General features: G+C 57.2%; 1 gene segment (V, D, J or C); it reads right to left on the bottom strand.

The window, feature by feature from the left end:
- Positions 1 to 8,693: 8,693 nt before the first annotated feature.
- Positions 8,694 to 9,737, bottom strand: LOC116453184. The segment is given in 3 exon segments: positions 8,694 to 8,813; positions 9,222 to 9,556; positions 9,691 to 9,737. Coding segments are annotated over 3 exon segments (501 nt in total).
- Positions 9,738 to 13,973: the final 4,236 nt, after the last annotated feature.

Here is a 13,973-nt window from a genome sequence, read left to right as displayed (position 1 = left end):
GCTCCACATTGTGTCTGGGAAGCAGCAAGCAGCACCTGAGAGTGTGCCACCGGAGCAACAGTGGGCTTGTGGTCTTTCTTTTCCATGCTGGGAGTTACCATGGCCCTGATCACCACTGGTGTCCCAGCCAGAAGGAGTGAGAGCCTCCTCCTGCTTCTCCTCCTCCTCTGCCAGCCATGGGTAATGTGGCCATGGAGATGAGTGTGTTCCCAAGTGCTGTATATCCCCTCCCAAAATGCCAGGGAACAGGCACAGACCTGGGGCTCTAAGGGGACGCCAGGCTGGGACACCAGGCACAGCCACATTCAGTGCAGGGCAGCAAGGGCAGGGCCATGGTGGGGACCTAATTCCCCATCAAGCAGGCACAGCCGAGACTCCTGACTGATGTCTGCAATAGCAGGAGGTTTTTGCATCACTTCCCCATTGCTGCATGTCACCGTGGCAGCATCACTGCTGCTGTCCTGACCACCAGAGAAATAGACAGCCTCGTCCTCGGCCTGGACCCCAGTGATGGTTAACGTGTTCGAGGAGCCGGATGTGGATCCGGAGAATCGCGAAGGGATGCCCGAGGGTCTGTTGGTGCTGCTGTAGATCACAGTGACAGGGCCACTGCCAGGGACCTTCTGCTGGAACCAGCCATAAGCATTGTTGCTACTGCCAGAGCAGGTCAAGGTGTTTTGCTGCAGAGACATGGACACTGGGACAGCTAAAGCCAGAGCCATATGAGAGCCATGGGCTTGCAGCAGAAGCTCTCCATGCCCAGCCCGAGTACCCCAGGCTCCCATGTTCTGGCAAATGGCCACAACGCCCAGCCCTGAGCTGCCAGGGTGGCTGCAAAGCTGCTGGGCCCTGGGCAGGACTCAGGCTGTGGAGCAGATATGTGGCAAAGGTGTTCTTGGGCAGCTCCACGGGCTGCAGCTCCTAAACACTGTCCCAGGCTCCTCTGCCCCTCACATGGACATTGGGCAGTGGGATGAGCCCAGGCAAGGGCTTTCTGCAGCACCAGGGCCCAATCCATGGGGACACAGTCATAGAATCATAGAATGGTTTGAGTTTGGAAGGGACATTAAAGACCATCTGGTTCAACACCCCTGCAATGGGCAGGGACAACCTTTCCCTGGACCAGGTTGCTCAAAGCCTCATTCAACTTTGCCTTGAAGACTTCCAGGCATGGGCCATCCACAAGTTCTCTGGAAAACCTGCTCCAGTGCCACATCATGCTCAGAGTCACAGCCCTGAGACATGGAACACAAAGGGGAAGACATCGAGGAAAGGAAAGGAGAAGTCCAAAGCTGGAGAGGTGGTCATGCCCGGCGGAGTGGAATGAGGCACCAAAACCGGCCTTTTTGACACTCAAAATCTCGCTTGCCGTGGCTTGGTTTCACCATGAGATCAGCACTGCTGCTGGTGTCAAAGCTACCACAGTAATAGACAACCTCGTCCTCAGCTTGAACACCAGTGATCCTCAGGAGGCAGACACAAAACCAGAGAATGGCCAAGGGATGTCCAAGGGACTCCTGTCATTCCAGTAGATCACAGTGACAGGGGCACTGCCAGGGACCTTCTGCTGGAACCAGCCATACTCATTTGCTGCTCCCAGAGCACATAACCCAGACAGTTTGTCCCAGGTTGGCTGGCACCGAGGATGACTGACTGGACAAGGGAGCCTGGAGAGGGAGAGGTGAAAAGGCAATAAGATGGGGGGTGAGCCATTGCCCCAGGAGCACATCCCTGCCCAGGCAGTGCCACAAGGGCTCCTGAGCCCAATGGTCCAATGAGGGAGAGGGACCCGGTCATGGCTACAGAAACTTGGGGGCACTCAGAGCCCAGGCTGGCCCAGAGCAATGCAGCAGTGGCAGCTTCAGCAGCAGAGCAGCAAGAGGGCTAGCGAAGCAAAAGGTAACAGGGCTGGGGATGAGGCAGTGCCATTCCTATTATAGGGACAGGGGAAAGAGTCACCTCCTGTGCCTTGTTGTGCACAGTCCTGTCCTCGGGCAGGGGAACTGCCTCAACTCCACTGTCACAGCTTTGTTTGGCCACGAGGAAAAATGGCTCAAAACCTTCCTCTGTTGACACTGGGTTCTGTGCCTCACTTCCCCATTACTCACTGGCATTGTCACCCACATCAGCAGCACTGCTGCTGTCCCAGCTACCACAGAAACAGACAGCCTTGTCCTTGGCCTGGACCCCAGTGATGGTTAACGTGGCCGTGGAGCCGGATATGGATGCAGAGGACTGTGAAGGGATGCCTGAGGGTCTGTTGTTGCTGCCATAGATCACAGTGACACAGCCCAAGGCATCCCAGCACAGAGGCAGCAGGAGGAGGACATGGTCATCAGTAGCAAGAAGTGATGAGTTTGGGAATGAAGCCACACTGATCTTTGTAGGGATAAGGACAATGACCTTCAGACATGAGGGAGAGCAAGAGAGCCTCCAGTTCTGTGGGATAAGGAAAGAAGGACATTTGCAGCCATTTCTGTACAGAGGGGGACAGGGACCTGCCCCATAGCCAGCCAGGAGGGAGGAGGGCTGAACTCTTTTCTTTAGTTTTGGAGTAAGGAAAGCTTTGGAATCCTCACTTCCTACTTCTTGTTGTCACTATACAACATAGGCCACCACTGCTGCTGTCAGCACCCACCACAGAAATAGACAGCCTCGTCCTCGGCCTGGACCCCAGTGATGGTTAACGTGTTCGAGGAGCCGGATGTGGATCCGAGAATCGCGAAGGGATGCCCGAGGGTCTCTTGTGTTTTCATAGATCACAGTGACAGGGCCACTGCCAGGGGCCTTCTGCTGATACCAGCCATAGTAGCTGCCATCCCCGGAGCAGGTGATCCTGACGGTGTCTCCCACATTGGCTGACAGCGAGGACGGCTGACTCACTGCTGCTGCCTGGACCAGGCAACCTGGAGAGGAGAGGAGAGAGGGGAAAAGATGGGCTCAGTCAGTGTCCCAGGAGCACAGACCTGCCTGGGGAGCAAGGTTAAAGGAAGGCAACACTCAGAAGAGAATGGGATCCAGATACAGTCACCAGCATATTTGAGGAGTAGAGCCCCAGCAAGGCATCTCAGCAGAGAAGCAGCTCTGGCAGACGCTGGAGGACATGGTTAACAGTGGCAAGAGGCAGTGAGGTTTGGGAACACAGCTATACCATGAGTTTTGAAGGGACAAGGACAATGGTCCCCAGCCACAAAGTCACCTCCTGTTCTCTGGGACAAAAAATGGAATTCATAGCCATTGGTCATGCAGAGGAGACAAAATCCTGCCCCAGCCCACATCCATAACTCTGCTTGGTCATGAGAAGGACCTGAAAATCTCCATTTTTAATTCCTCTGCACCTCATTTGAAAATCTGTCACTTCACCAGCATAGCTGCTGCTGTCCCTGCCACCACAGAAATAGACAACCTCGTCCTTGGCCTGGACCCCAGTGATGGTTAATGTGGCCGTGGTGCCGGATGTGGATGCAGAGAACTGTGAAGGGATGCCCGAGGGTCTCCTATCATTAGCATAGATCACAGTGACAGGGGCACTGCCAGGGACCTTCTGCTGCTACCAGCCATAGTTGTGTGCTGCTCCCAGAGCGGGTGATCTTGACGGTTTGGCTGACTTGAGGATGGCTGACTCAGTGATCCTGCCTACGCCAGGGAGCCTGGAGAGGGAGAGGGGGAACACCAGAAGGGTCAGGCATTTCCTCAGGAGCACAGACCTGCCCAGGCAGTGCAACAGTGCTCCTGTGTCCAATGGTTCTGGTGCCACAGTGGGACACAGCCTCAAGATAGAGCAGAAGATTAGCTACCCATGGCCCTAGAAGGAGAACTGGCAGCATCAGAGCAGTAGAACATCACCCTCTGAGGGAGGAGGGACCCCGGTCATGGCTACAGAAACTTGGGGCACTCAGAGCCCAGGCTGGCCCAGAGCAATGCAGCAGCGGCAGCTTCAGCAGCAGAGCAGCAAGAGGGCTAGCGAAGCAAAAGGTAACAGGGCTGGGGATGAGGCAGTGCCATTCCTATTATAGGGACAGGGGAAAGAGTCACCTCCTGTGCCTTGTTGTGCACAGTCCTGTCCTCGGGCAGGGGACCTGCCTCAACTCCACTGTCACAGCTTTGTTTGGCCATGAGGAAAAATGGCTCAAAACATTCCTCTGTTGACACTGGGTTCTGTGCCTCACTTCCCCATTACTCACTGGTTCATCACCCACATCAGCAGCACTGCTGCTGTCCCAGTTGCCACAGAAATAGACAGCCTCGTCCTTGGCCTGGACCCCAGTGATGGTTAACGTGGCCGAGGACCCGGACTGGGATCCGGAGAATTGCGAGGGGATGCCCGAGGGTCTGTTGGTATTTCTGTAGATCACAGTGACAGGGCCACTGCCAGGGACCTTCTGCTGATGCCAGCCAGAATCGCTGTTGCTGCTACCAGAGCAGGTGATCCTGAGGGTGTCACACACATTGGCTGACAGCGAGGATGGCTGACTCACTGCTGCTGCCTGGACCAGGGAACCTGGAGAGGGAGAGGAGAGAGGGGAGAAGACGGGGGTCAGTGTCCCAGGGACACAGACCTGCCTGGGGAGCAGGACAGGGCCCCTGTGTCCAAAGGCCCCATTCAGGCACAGCAAGTCTGGCCATGACACCTGAGCTGTGGCCGAGCACCACGAGGAGAGGAGGGGCCCAGGCCATGGCACAATCCCACCAGCTCCATGTCCTCACACTGTGGCAACCAACACCCTCTTACGTGCCTGCTCTCCTGGCACAGATCCTTCATGGAAATGTGGCCCCTAACATTTCCTGACAGCTCCTGTCCCACTGCTCCCCTTCTCTCTAGCCCACCAATGCAGCAAGATCGCTCCAGGCCACCTGCTTCCTTGGCCACTCAGCACGTCCTGCTCCATGCTCAGACACCACAAGCCAGTTGTCTCTCAGATGCCACAGGACTATGCTAGGCTTCATCGAGTTGTCTGGGCAGAGGCCCCTCAACCTTAGCCAAGATCAGCTCCTCCATCCACTCCCCTTCCCACACAAGGGCTTCTGCGCAGGGCTCCGTGCCTGCAGCTGCCCCAGACAAGCCCATGGGCCCCCCACCAGTGCTGAGCTTCCACAGCACCCCCACTGCAGGCACCACCCCAGCACCAGTGACGCTCCCCCTTGTCAGCAGCACCCCAGGGAACACAAGGGCTCTGCACCCTGCAGCCTCTGCAGCATGAGGGCCAGTGCCCAGCCTGCCCAGCCCCACACACCTGCACACACCTCTCCACACCACTCTTCCCCAGACCCGGCCTCTGCCTTTCCATGCTGCTTCCTTTGGCCGTAGAGGCAGACAAGGGAAATCACAAAGTGATGCTCGAGGGTATCTTGTTGCTGTAGTGACAGGGGCACTGCCAGGGACCCTCTGCTTGGAACCAGCCAGCACAAGTCTAGCTACTGCTAAACCCCGAGCAGCTGATCTTTACATGTTTCTCTGAGGCTGACTGACACCAAGGATGGCTGACTTGCAATACTGCCTGGGCCAGGAGAGCTGGAGAAGGAGACAGGAGAAGACAGGGTTCAGTAAGGAAGGCAGCTCTGCCCTGATGCATGACACTGCAATGTATGGACCTCATCACTGAACTCTGCCACAGCAGAAGTTTTTCTATCACATTCAGCAATCCTCTGATCCACTGTGGCAGCATCACTGCTGCCGTCATTGCTACCAACAGAAATAGACAGCCTCGTCCTCAGCCTGGACCCCAGTGATGGTTAACGTGTTCGAGGAGCCGGATGTGGATCCGGAGAATCGCGAAGGGATGCCCGAGGGTCTGTTGTTATCGTTGTAGATCACAGTGACAGGGCCACTGCCAGGGACCTTCTGCTGGAACCAGCCATAATCGCTGCTGCTGCTAGCCCCAGAGCAGGTGATCCTGACCGTCTCTCCCACGTTGGCTGACACCGAGGACGGCTGATTCAGTGAGGCTGCTGGACCAGGGAACCTGGAGAGGGAGAGGAGAGAGGGGAGAAGCCAGGACTCTGACTGAGTCCCAGGAGCACAGACCTGCCTGGATAAGGTTATAGGGAATGCCACAGTCAGAGGAGAACAGACATGGAAAATGGCCACAGGCACAAGTGGGGAGCAGAGCCCAGCCCCAGGTATCCCAGCACAGAGGCAGCAGCAGGAAGACATGGTCATTCATAGTAGGTCAGAGGACAGTGGGAGACAAAGCCACGCTATGGGTTTTGTAGCAAGCAGGACCGTGAGCACCAGCCACAAAGTCACCTCCCACTCTCGAGGACACAAAATGGGCGAAATTAAGAGCCATGGTCGTGTGGAGGAGACAAAATCTTGCTCCAGTCTCACATCCACAACTCTGCTTGGCCATGAGAAGGACAGAAAGTGCCCATTTTTAATTCCTCTGTACCTCACTTGAAAATCTGTGTCACCAGCACTGCTGCTGTCCCAGCCACCACAGAAACAGACAGCCTCGTCCTCGGCCTGGACCCCAGTGATGGTTAACGTGCCCATGGAGCCGGACGTGGATCCGGAGAATCGCGAAAGGGATGCCCGAGGGTCTCTTGTCATTTCCGTAGATCACAAAGACAAGGGCGCTGGCAGTGACCTTCTGCTGGAACCAGCCATACTGATTGTTGAACAAGAGAGGAGCCAGGCAGTGCCCCTGGAGCACGGCCTTCTGCACGCAGGGAGATGGGAAATAAAAGAGTCAGGAGGGAATGAACAAAACCACAGTCACTGGTATTTTTGGGTAGAACTTCCAAGCCACAGGTCGACACCATCCAGGAATTGTGTCACTTTCGTATCCTTCAGCTCCACCTGCAGCATCATCGAGCACAGCAGACAGTAACAGGCAACACAGAGCAACCAGCCATGGCCCCCCTGCAGGGCACTGGGCTGCTGACCAGCACTGCCCTCCTGGACATCACTGTGACAGACAGCCTCGTCCTTGCCCAGTGATGGTTAACGTGCCCACGTTGTTGGACCAGGATCCAGAGAATCGCAAAGGGATGCCTGAGGGTCTCTTGTCATCGCTGTAGATCACAGTGACAGGGCCACTGCCAGGGACCTTCTGCTGGTACCAGCCATAGCCAGAGCTGCTGCTACTCCCCGAGCAGGTGATCCTGAACATGTCTGCCACATTTGCTGACAGCGAGGACGGCTGACTCGCTGCTGCTGCCTGGACCAGGGAACAAGAGAGAGGGAGAGGAGAGAGGGGAGAAGATGGGGGTCAGTCAGTGTCCCAGGGGCACAGACCTCCCCAAGGAAGAGGATGAGGCCCCTGTGCCCAAAGGCCCTGTCCAGGCCCAGAGAGTCCGAGCTGTGGGCAAGCACTGCAAGGAGGAGAAGGGCCCAGGCCATGGTGCAGTCCCACCAGCTCCATGTCCTCAGCCTAATGGGGCTGTGCCTTGAACCCTGGCTGGACTTTGAGCTCCCCACCTGCCCAGGCACAGGCCCTCCATGGATACGTGGCCCCCAATGGTCCCTGGAGCTCCTGTCCCACTGCCACCCCCACATACTGCAGGCACCTCTGGCCCACCAAAGATCGCTCTGGGCTGCCTGCTCCTTCCCCAGCATGGCTGATGAGCTCTCAGCTGAGCCAGGGACCACCCCGAGCCTGTTCCTGCCCAGTAGGACCATGGCCTCGCTGCACCAGCAGCTCCTGTGCACAGAGTAGAGGACAGCCCCGCCTGGCCATGGGGACACATCCAGCTGCCCTCGAGCACCCAAGGCTGGTTGGAGATCCTGGTCCCGGGGCACTGTGCTCCCTGGGCGCTGATCAGCAGCAGGGACAGAGCAGCTGGGAAAACCACATCCTGCTTCAGTCGAGGCTGCCACCCTGGGCCTCTCTGAATTGCCACAAGAGAGCTGTGGAGCAGAGAAATGGGCCTTTGAAAGGGAATGGGAACCACACCAAGACCAGGAGCTTCAAGGCTCCACAACACTAAGGAAATTCAAGCCCCCAGTTCCTCCAAATTCAAGGTGAGCTGAGGGTCTCCAGCAGCTTTGCAGCAACCGTGGGTGGAGCTGGGCCGGGGTTTGTACCAGTCCCGAGCACGTAGCACGTCCACTCTTGTCCGGCCAGGGGCAGCCCCTCTGCCTCCTGCCCACAGCACGGCCCACGGCAGCCGCCAAGGAGCCTGCGGGGCTGCTCTGCACCTCGCTGGCACCCGCTGGCACCCGGCTGGCCACAGCCCCTTTGCCTCCTGCGCGCCCCGTGAGCCTCAGCACTGTGCAGTGGGGCCACACTGACACCGTGTGGGGACCAGAAGGGCCTCAGGGACAGCACTGCAGGAACCCAGAGCCCAGCCCGGCACAGGACTCTGCCCTCGCTGCCTCTCACCCCTGCCACGGCTTCCACCAGGTCCAGACATTCCTCCAGCCCTGGCCACAACCTTCAGGGTTTCTGTGAGGCACCCTGCCCACGGCAGCCCGTGCTCACAGGGGAGAGCCTCTCACACAGACACAGGGTCCTTTGGCACAGGTGCTGTCACCAGAGATGAGTTGGCATCAGCCCTGAACTGGCAGGGACTGGCAGGGACCAGAATGTCCAGAGATCATGATAGGGATTGTCCCAGCTCCTCTGAGCAACCACAGAACAAGACATTTTCAGGGCAAGAACAAGTAGCCACACCACAGCTCTTCACTTCCAGGAGCCATGTCACTTCAGTGTCCTGCAGCAGCACTGAGGGCCCCTTGGTGCTATCCTAGATCACAGTGACAGCAGCACTGCCAGGGACCAGGCATAGCCAATGATACCCTCGGAGCAGGAGATTTTGATGGTTTCTCCAGCATTGGCTGACACTGAGGACGGCTGACTCAGAGATGCTTCCTGCACCAGGGAATGTGGAGAGGGAGGGGAAAAAAGGGAGTCAGTCAGTGCCCAGAACAGCCCTCTCTGAGCTGCAGGACAGGGCTCCTGAGCCAGAAGGTCCTGATGGAACAGAGGGATCTCTGCCCCAGACTGAGCCCAAGGGCTGAGCCCAAGGCCAGGACCCCATGAGGAGACCTGGCCGAGCAAGAGGCTGTGGCTGGCAGGAGCATGAGGTGATGGGGCTGATGACAAAGCAATGCCAGGCACTGCACAGCAGCAGGGTCACCTCCTGCACAGCATGGGGCAAGCAGGAGGCCATTCACAGCCAATGGCCATGGAGTGGGGACACAAAGCTGCCTCAAGCCCACAGCTCTGCTCAGCCCTGAGAGAGAGGGCAAGGAGGGTCCATCTTTAACTCCTCCGTACCTCATTTCCACGTCTCTCTCTATCACCATTCCAGCTGCCACTGCTGCTGTCATAGCCACCACAGTAATAGACAGCCTCATCCTCGGCCTGGACCCCAGTGATGGTTAACGTGCCCGTGGAGCCGGAATTGGATCCGGAGAATCGCGAAGGGATGCCCGAGGGTCTCTTGTCATTGCTGTAGATCACAGTGACAGGGGCAGTGCCAGGGACCTTCTGCTGATACCAGCCATACCAGCTGCCACTGCTACCCCCAGAGCAGGTGATCTTGACCGTCTCTCCCACGTTGGCCGACAGCGAGGACGGCTGCTGAGTCAGCGCTGCCTGGACCAGGGAACCTGGAGAGGGAGAAAAGAGAGGGGAGAAGACGGGGCTCAGTCAGTGTCCCAGGGGCACAGATCTGCCTGGGCAGCAGGACAGGGCCCCTGTGTCCAAAGGCCCCATTCAGGCACAGCGAGTCTGGCCATGGCACCTGAGCTGTGGCCGAGCACCACGAGGATAGGAGGGGCCCAGGCCATGGCACAATCCCACCAGCTCCATGTCCTCACACTGTGGCAACCAACACCCTCTTATGTGCCTGCTCTCCTGGCATAGATCCTTCATGGAAATGTGGCCCCTAACTTTTCCTGACAGCTCCTGTCCCACTGCTCCCCTTCTCTCTAGCCCACCAATGCAGCAAGATCGCTCCAGGCCACCTGCTTCCTTGGCCACTCAGAATGTCCTGCTCCATGCTCAGAAACCACAAGCCAGTGTCTCTCAGATGCCACAGGACTATGCTAGGCTTCATCGAGTTGTCTGGGCAGAGGCCCCTCAACCTTAGCCAAGATCAGCTCCTCCATCCACTCCCTTCCCACACAAGGGCTTCTGCGCAGGGCTCCGTGCCTGCAGCTGCCCCAGACAAGCCCATGGCCCCCCACCAGTGCTGAGCTTCCACAGCACCCCCACTGCAGGCACCACCCCAGCACCAGTGACGCTCCCCCTTGTCAGCAGCACCCCAGGGAACACAAGGGCTCTGCATCCTGCAGCCTCTGCAGCATGAGGGCCAGTGCCCAGCCTGCCCAGCCCCACACACCTGCACACACCTCTCCACACCACTCTTCCCAGACCGGCCTCTGCCTTTCCATGCTGCTCCTTTGGCCGTAGAGGCAGACAAGGGAAATCACAAAGTGATGCTCGAGGGTATCTTGTTGCTGTAGTGACAGGGGCACTGCCAGGGACCCTCTGCTTGGACCAGCCAGCACAAGTCTAGCTACTGCTAAACCCCGAGCAGCTGATCTTTACAGTTTCTCTGAGGCTGACTGACACCAAGGATGGCTGACTTGCAATACTGCCTGGGCCAGGAGAGCTGGAGAGGGAGACAGGAGAAGACAGGGTTCAGTAAGGAAGGCAGCTCTACCCTGATGCATGACACTGCAATGTATGGACTCATCACTGAACTCTGCCACAGTAGAAGGTTTTTCTATCACTTCAGCAATCCTCTGAGCCACTGTAGCAGCATCACTGCTGCCGTCATTGCTACCACAGAAATAGACAGCCTCATCCTCGGCCTGGACCCCAGTGATGGTTAACGTGTTCGAGGAGCCGGATGTGGATCCGGAGAATCGCGAAGGGATGCCCGAGGGCCTGTTGTTATCGTTGTAGATCACAGTGACAGGGCCACTGCCAGGGACCTTCTGCTGGAACCAGCCATAATCGCTGCTGCTGCTAGCCCCAGAGCAGGTGATCCTGACCGTCTCTCCCACGTTGGCTGACACCGAGGACAGCTGATTCAGTGAGGCTGCTGGACCAGGGAACCTGGAGAGGGAAAGGAGAGAGGGGAGAAGCCAGGACTCTGACTGAGTCCCAGGAGCACAGACCTGCCTGGATAAGGTTACAGGGAATGCCACAGTCAGAGGAGAACAGACATGGAAAATGGCCACAGGCACAAGTGGGGAGCAGAGCCCAGCCCCAGGTATCCCAGCACAGAGGCAGCAGCAGGAAGACATGGTCATTCATAGTAGGTCAGAGGACAGTGGGAGACAAAGCCACGCTATGGGTTTTGTAGCGAGCAGGACCGTGAGCACCAGCCACAAAGTCACCTCCCACTCTCGAGGACACAAAATGGGGCGAAATTAAGAGCCATGGTCGTGTGGAGGAGACAAAATCTTGCTCCAGTCTCACATCCACAACTCTGCTTGGCCATGAGAAGGACAGAAAGTGTCCATTTTTAATTCCTCTGTACCTCACTTGAAAATCTTTGTCACCAGCACTGCTGCTGTCCCTGCCACCACAGAAACAGACAGCCTCGTCCTCGGCCTGGACCCCAGTGATGGTTAACGTGCCCGTGGAGCTGGATGTGGATCCAGAGAACTGTGAAGGATGCCCGAGGGTCTGTTGTTGCTGCCATAGATCACAGTGACACAGCCCAGGCGTCCCAACACAGAGGCAGCAGAAGGAGGACATGGTCATCAGTAGCAAGAAGTGATGAGTTTGGGAATGAAGCCACACTGATCTTTGTAGGGATAAGGACAATGACCTTCAGACATGAGGGAGAGCAAGAGAGCCTCCAGGTTCTGTGGGATAAGGAAAGAAGGACATTTGCAGCCATTTCTGTACAGAGGGGACAGGGACCTGCCCCATAGCCAGCCAGGAGGGAGAGGGCTGAACTCTTTTCTTTAGTTTTGGAGTAAGGAAAGCTTTGGAATCCTCACTTCCTACTTCTTGTTGTCACTATACAACATAGCCACCACTGCTGCTGTCAGCACTACCACAGAAATAGACAGCCTCGTCCTCGGCCTGGACCCCAGTGATGGTTAACGTGTTCGAGGAGCCAGACCCGGATCCGGAGAATCGCGAAGGGATGCCCGAGGGTCTCTTGGTGTTTTCATAGATCACAGTGACAGGGCCACTGCCAGGGACCTTCTGTTGATACCAGCCATAGTAGCTGCCACCCCCGGAGCAGGTGATCCTGACGGTGTCTCCCACATTGGCTGACAGCGAGGACGGCTGAGTCAACGATGCTGCTGGACCGGGAACCTGGACAGAAAGAGAAGATTTGGGGAGGGGGGGGGGGGAGTGTCAGTCAGTGCCCCAGCAGCACTGCCCTCCCCAGGCAGGAGAAGAGTAATGGGAGAACTCTATCTTCAGGCACATGTGGGACACCCTGGGTGCAGCGACCACCCCAGGCACACCTGAGGGATTGCTGGAGCAAGAGCCTGAACCCTCTCCCTGCCCACTGCCCCTTGGGGCACTCCTCATCCCAGGCACTGAGGCTGGACAGCCCGGGGACATGGCCTGCTGCGGACACCTAGAGTCTGGGGCAGTAGGAGACACCCCTGCCCATGGACCGGCACGAACCATGTCGTGGCCAGCAGCCAGGGACTGCAAGGCAGGGGGGCCCCAGGCAGTGAGAAGCTCTGTGTGGTTAGAATGCATGACAAAGAAATGGGGACATCTTCAGCACACCATGGCCACCAGATGGGATGTGGCATGAGGACAGAATTGCAGGCAAGACCCTGCAAAGCAAGAGCCACAATAGCTGCAGGCACCAAGGGTAGGAACTGCCTATGCTCTGAAGATCTTCCCCACACAGGGAAAGGTTCAGAAGTCAAGAGGAGAGAAAGAATTACCCCGGCATCAACAAGACCCTGAGCAGCACTGCTCTCCCAGCCACCACAGAAATAGACAGCCTCGTCCTCAGCCTGGACCCCAGTGATGGTTAACGTGCCTGTGGAGCCGGACTGGGATCCGGAGAATCGCGAAGGGATGCCCGAGGGTCTCTTGTTATTATCGTAGATCACAGTGACAGGGCCACTGCCAGGGACCTTCTGCTGATACCAGCTGTTGGGGTTTTAGTTTAGTCTTAGTTTTTTTTCCTGTTAAAGGAATTTTCTCCCATAGCATGTTGCTAGGGGACAATAGCTGTACTTTAGAAAGACAAAGGGGGGGGTGGGGCGGGCCTGGCTAGTCCTTTGTCCACACCTGGGTGTGGGGTCAGTTCGCTCTGAGCGTCCGGAGAGAGAAGCTGCAGAGAAGGAGCTGCTGCTTCTTTCTTTCGGCTGTTCTTTCTTCCTGCTGGAAACAACGCCGGACCCCAAAAGCCGTTTTCCCTGCCCCGCTGCTGCTTCGAGCTTTCGCTACGCTGTAGCCGTGCTTGCCCTGCCTGCCTGGGCCTCCGTGGGGTTCTCCCATCTGGATACATCTCGTCTGCCACCCGGGATTTGTGTTCGTCCCTGCCGTTCCAGCCTGCCGCTCTAGCCTGCCGTTCCAGCCTGCTGTTCCCGAGAGTCCGGGATCGGCTGCCCAGGGGTTTGTGAAGCCTTTGTTCCATCCCTCCCCGGGATCCCAGGGCACCGGTGCCGCGTGCTCCCCCAGCTCGCTCCGGAGCGCCCCCTGCAGCCGCGGGGGAACCATCGCACCTGCCCTGCTCTCCGGGAGCCGCCAGCGCCCCTGTCGGCTGCGAGCGGAACTGCACCCGAGGGGAAAGGGCCTGACAGCCGAGAAGGCTGGCACTGGGTTTGTGTTTGCTGTTACTGCCATAGTTGTTGTTGTTTTGTTTGACTGGTTATATACATATATATATATATATATATAGTAAAGAACTGTTTTCCTATTTCCCACGTCTTTGCCTAAAGGCCCTTGATTTCAAAATCATAATAACTTGGAGGGAAAAGGGGTTATATCTGCCACTTCAAGGGGGCTTCTGCCTTCCTTAGCAGACACCTGTCTTTCAAAACCGAGACACCAGCCATAATAGCCGTAGCTACTACCAGAGCA

The sequence above is a fragment of the Corvus moneduloides genome, chromosome 18 (assembly GCF_009650955.1).
Source record: "Corvus moneduloides isolate bCorMon1 chromosome 18, bCorMon1.pri, whole genome shotgun sequence".
Classification (NCBI taxonomy): domain Eukaryota; kingdom Metazoa; phylum Chordata; class Aves; order Passeriformes; family Corvidae; genus Corvus; species Corvus moneduloides.
The sequence above is the reverse complement of the archived record's forward strand: the minus strand, read 5'-3'. Positions and strand labels throughout refer to the sequence as shown.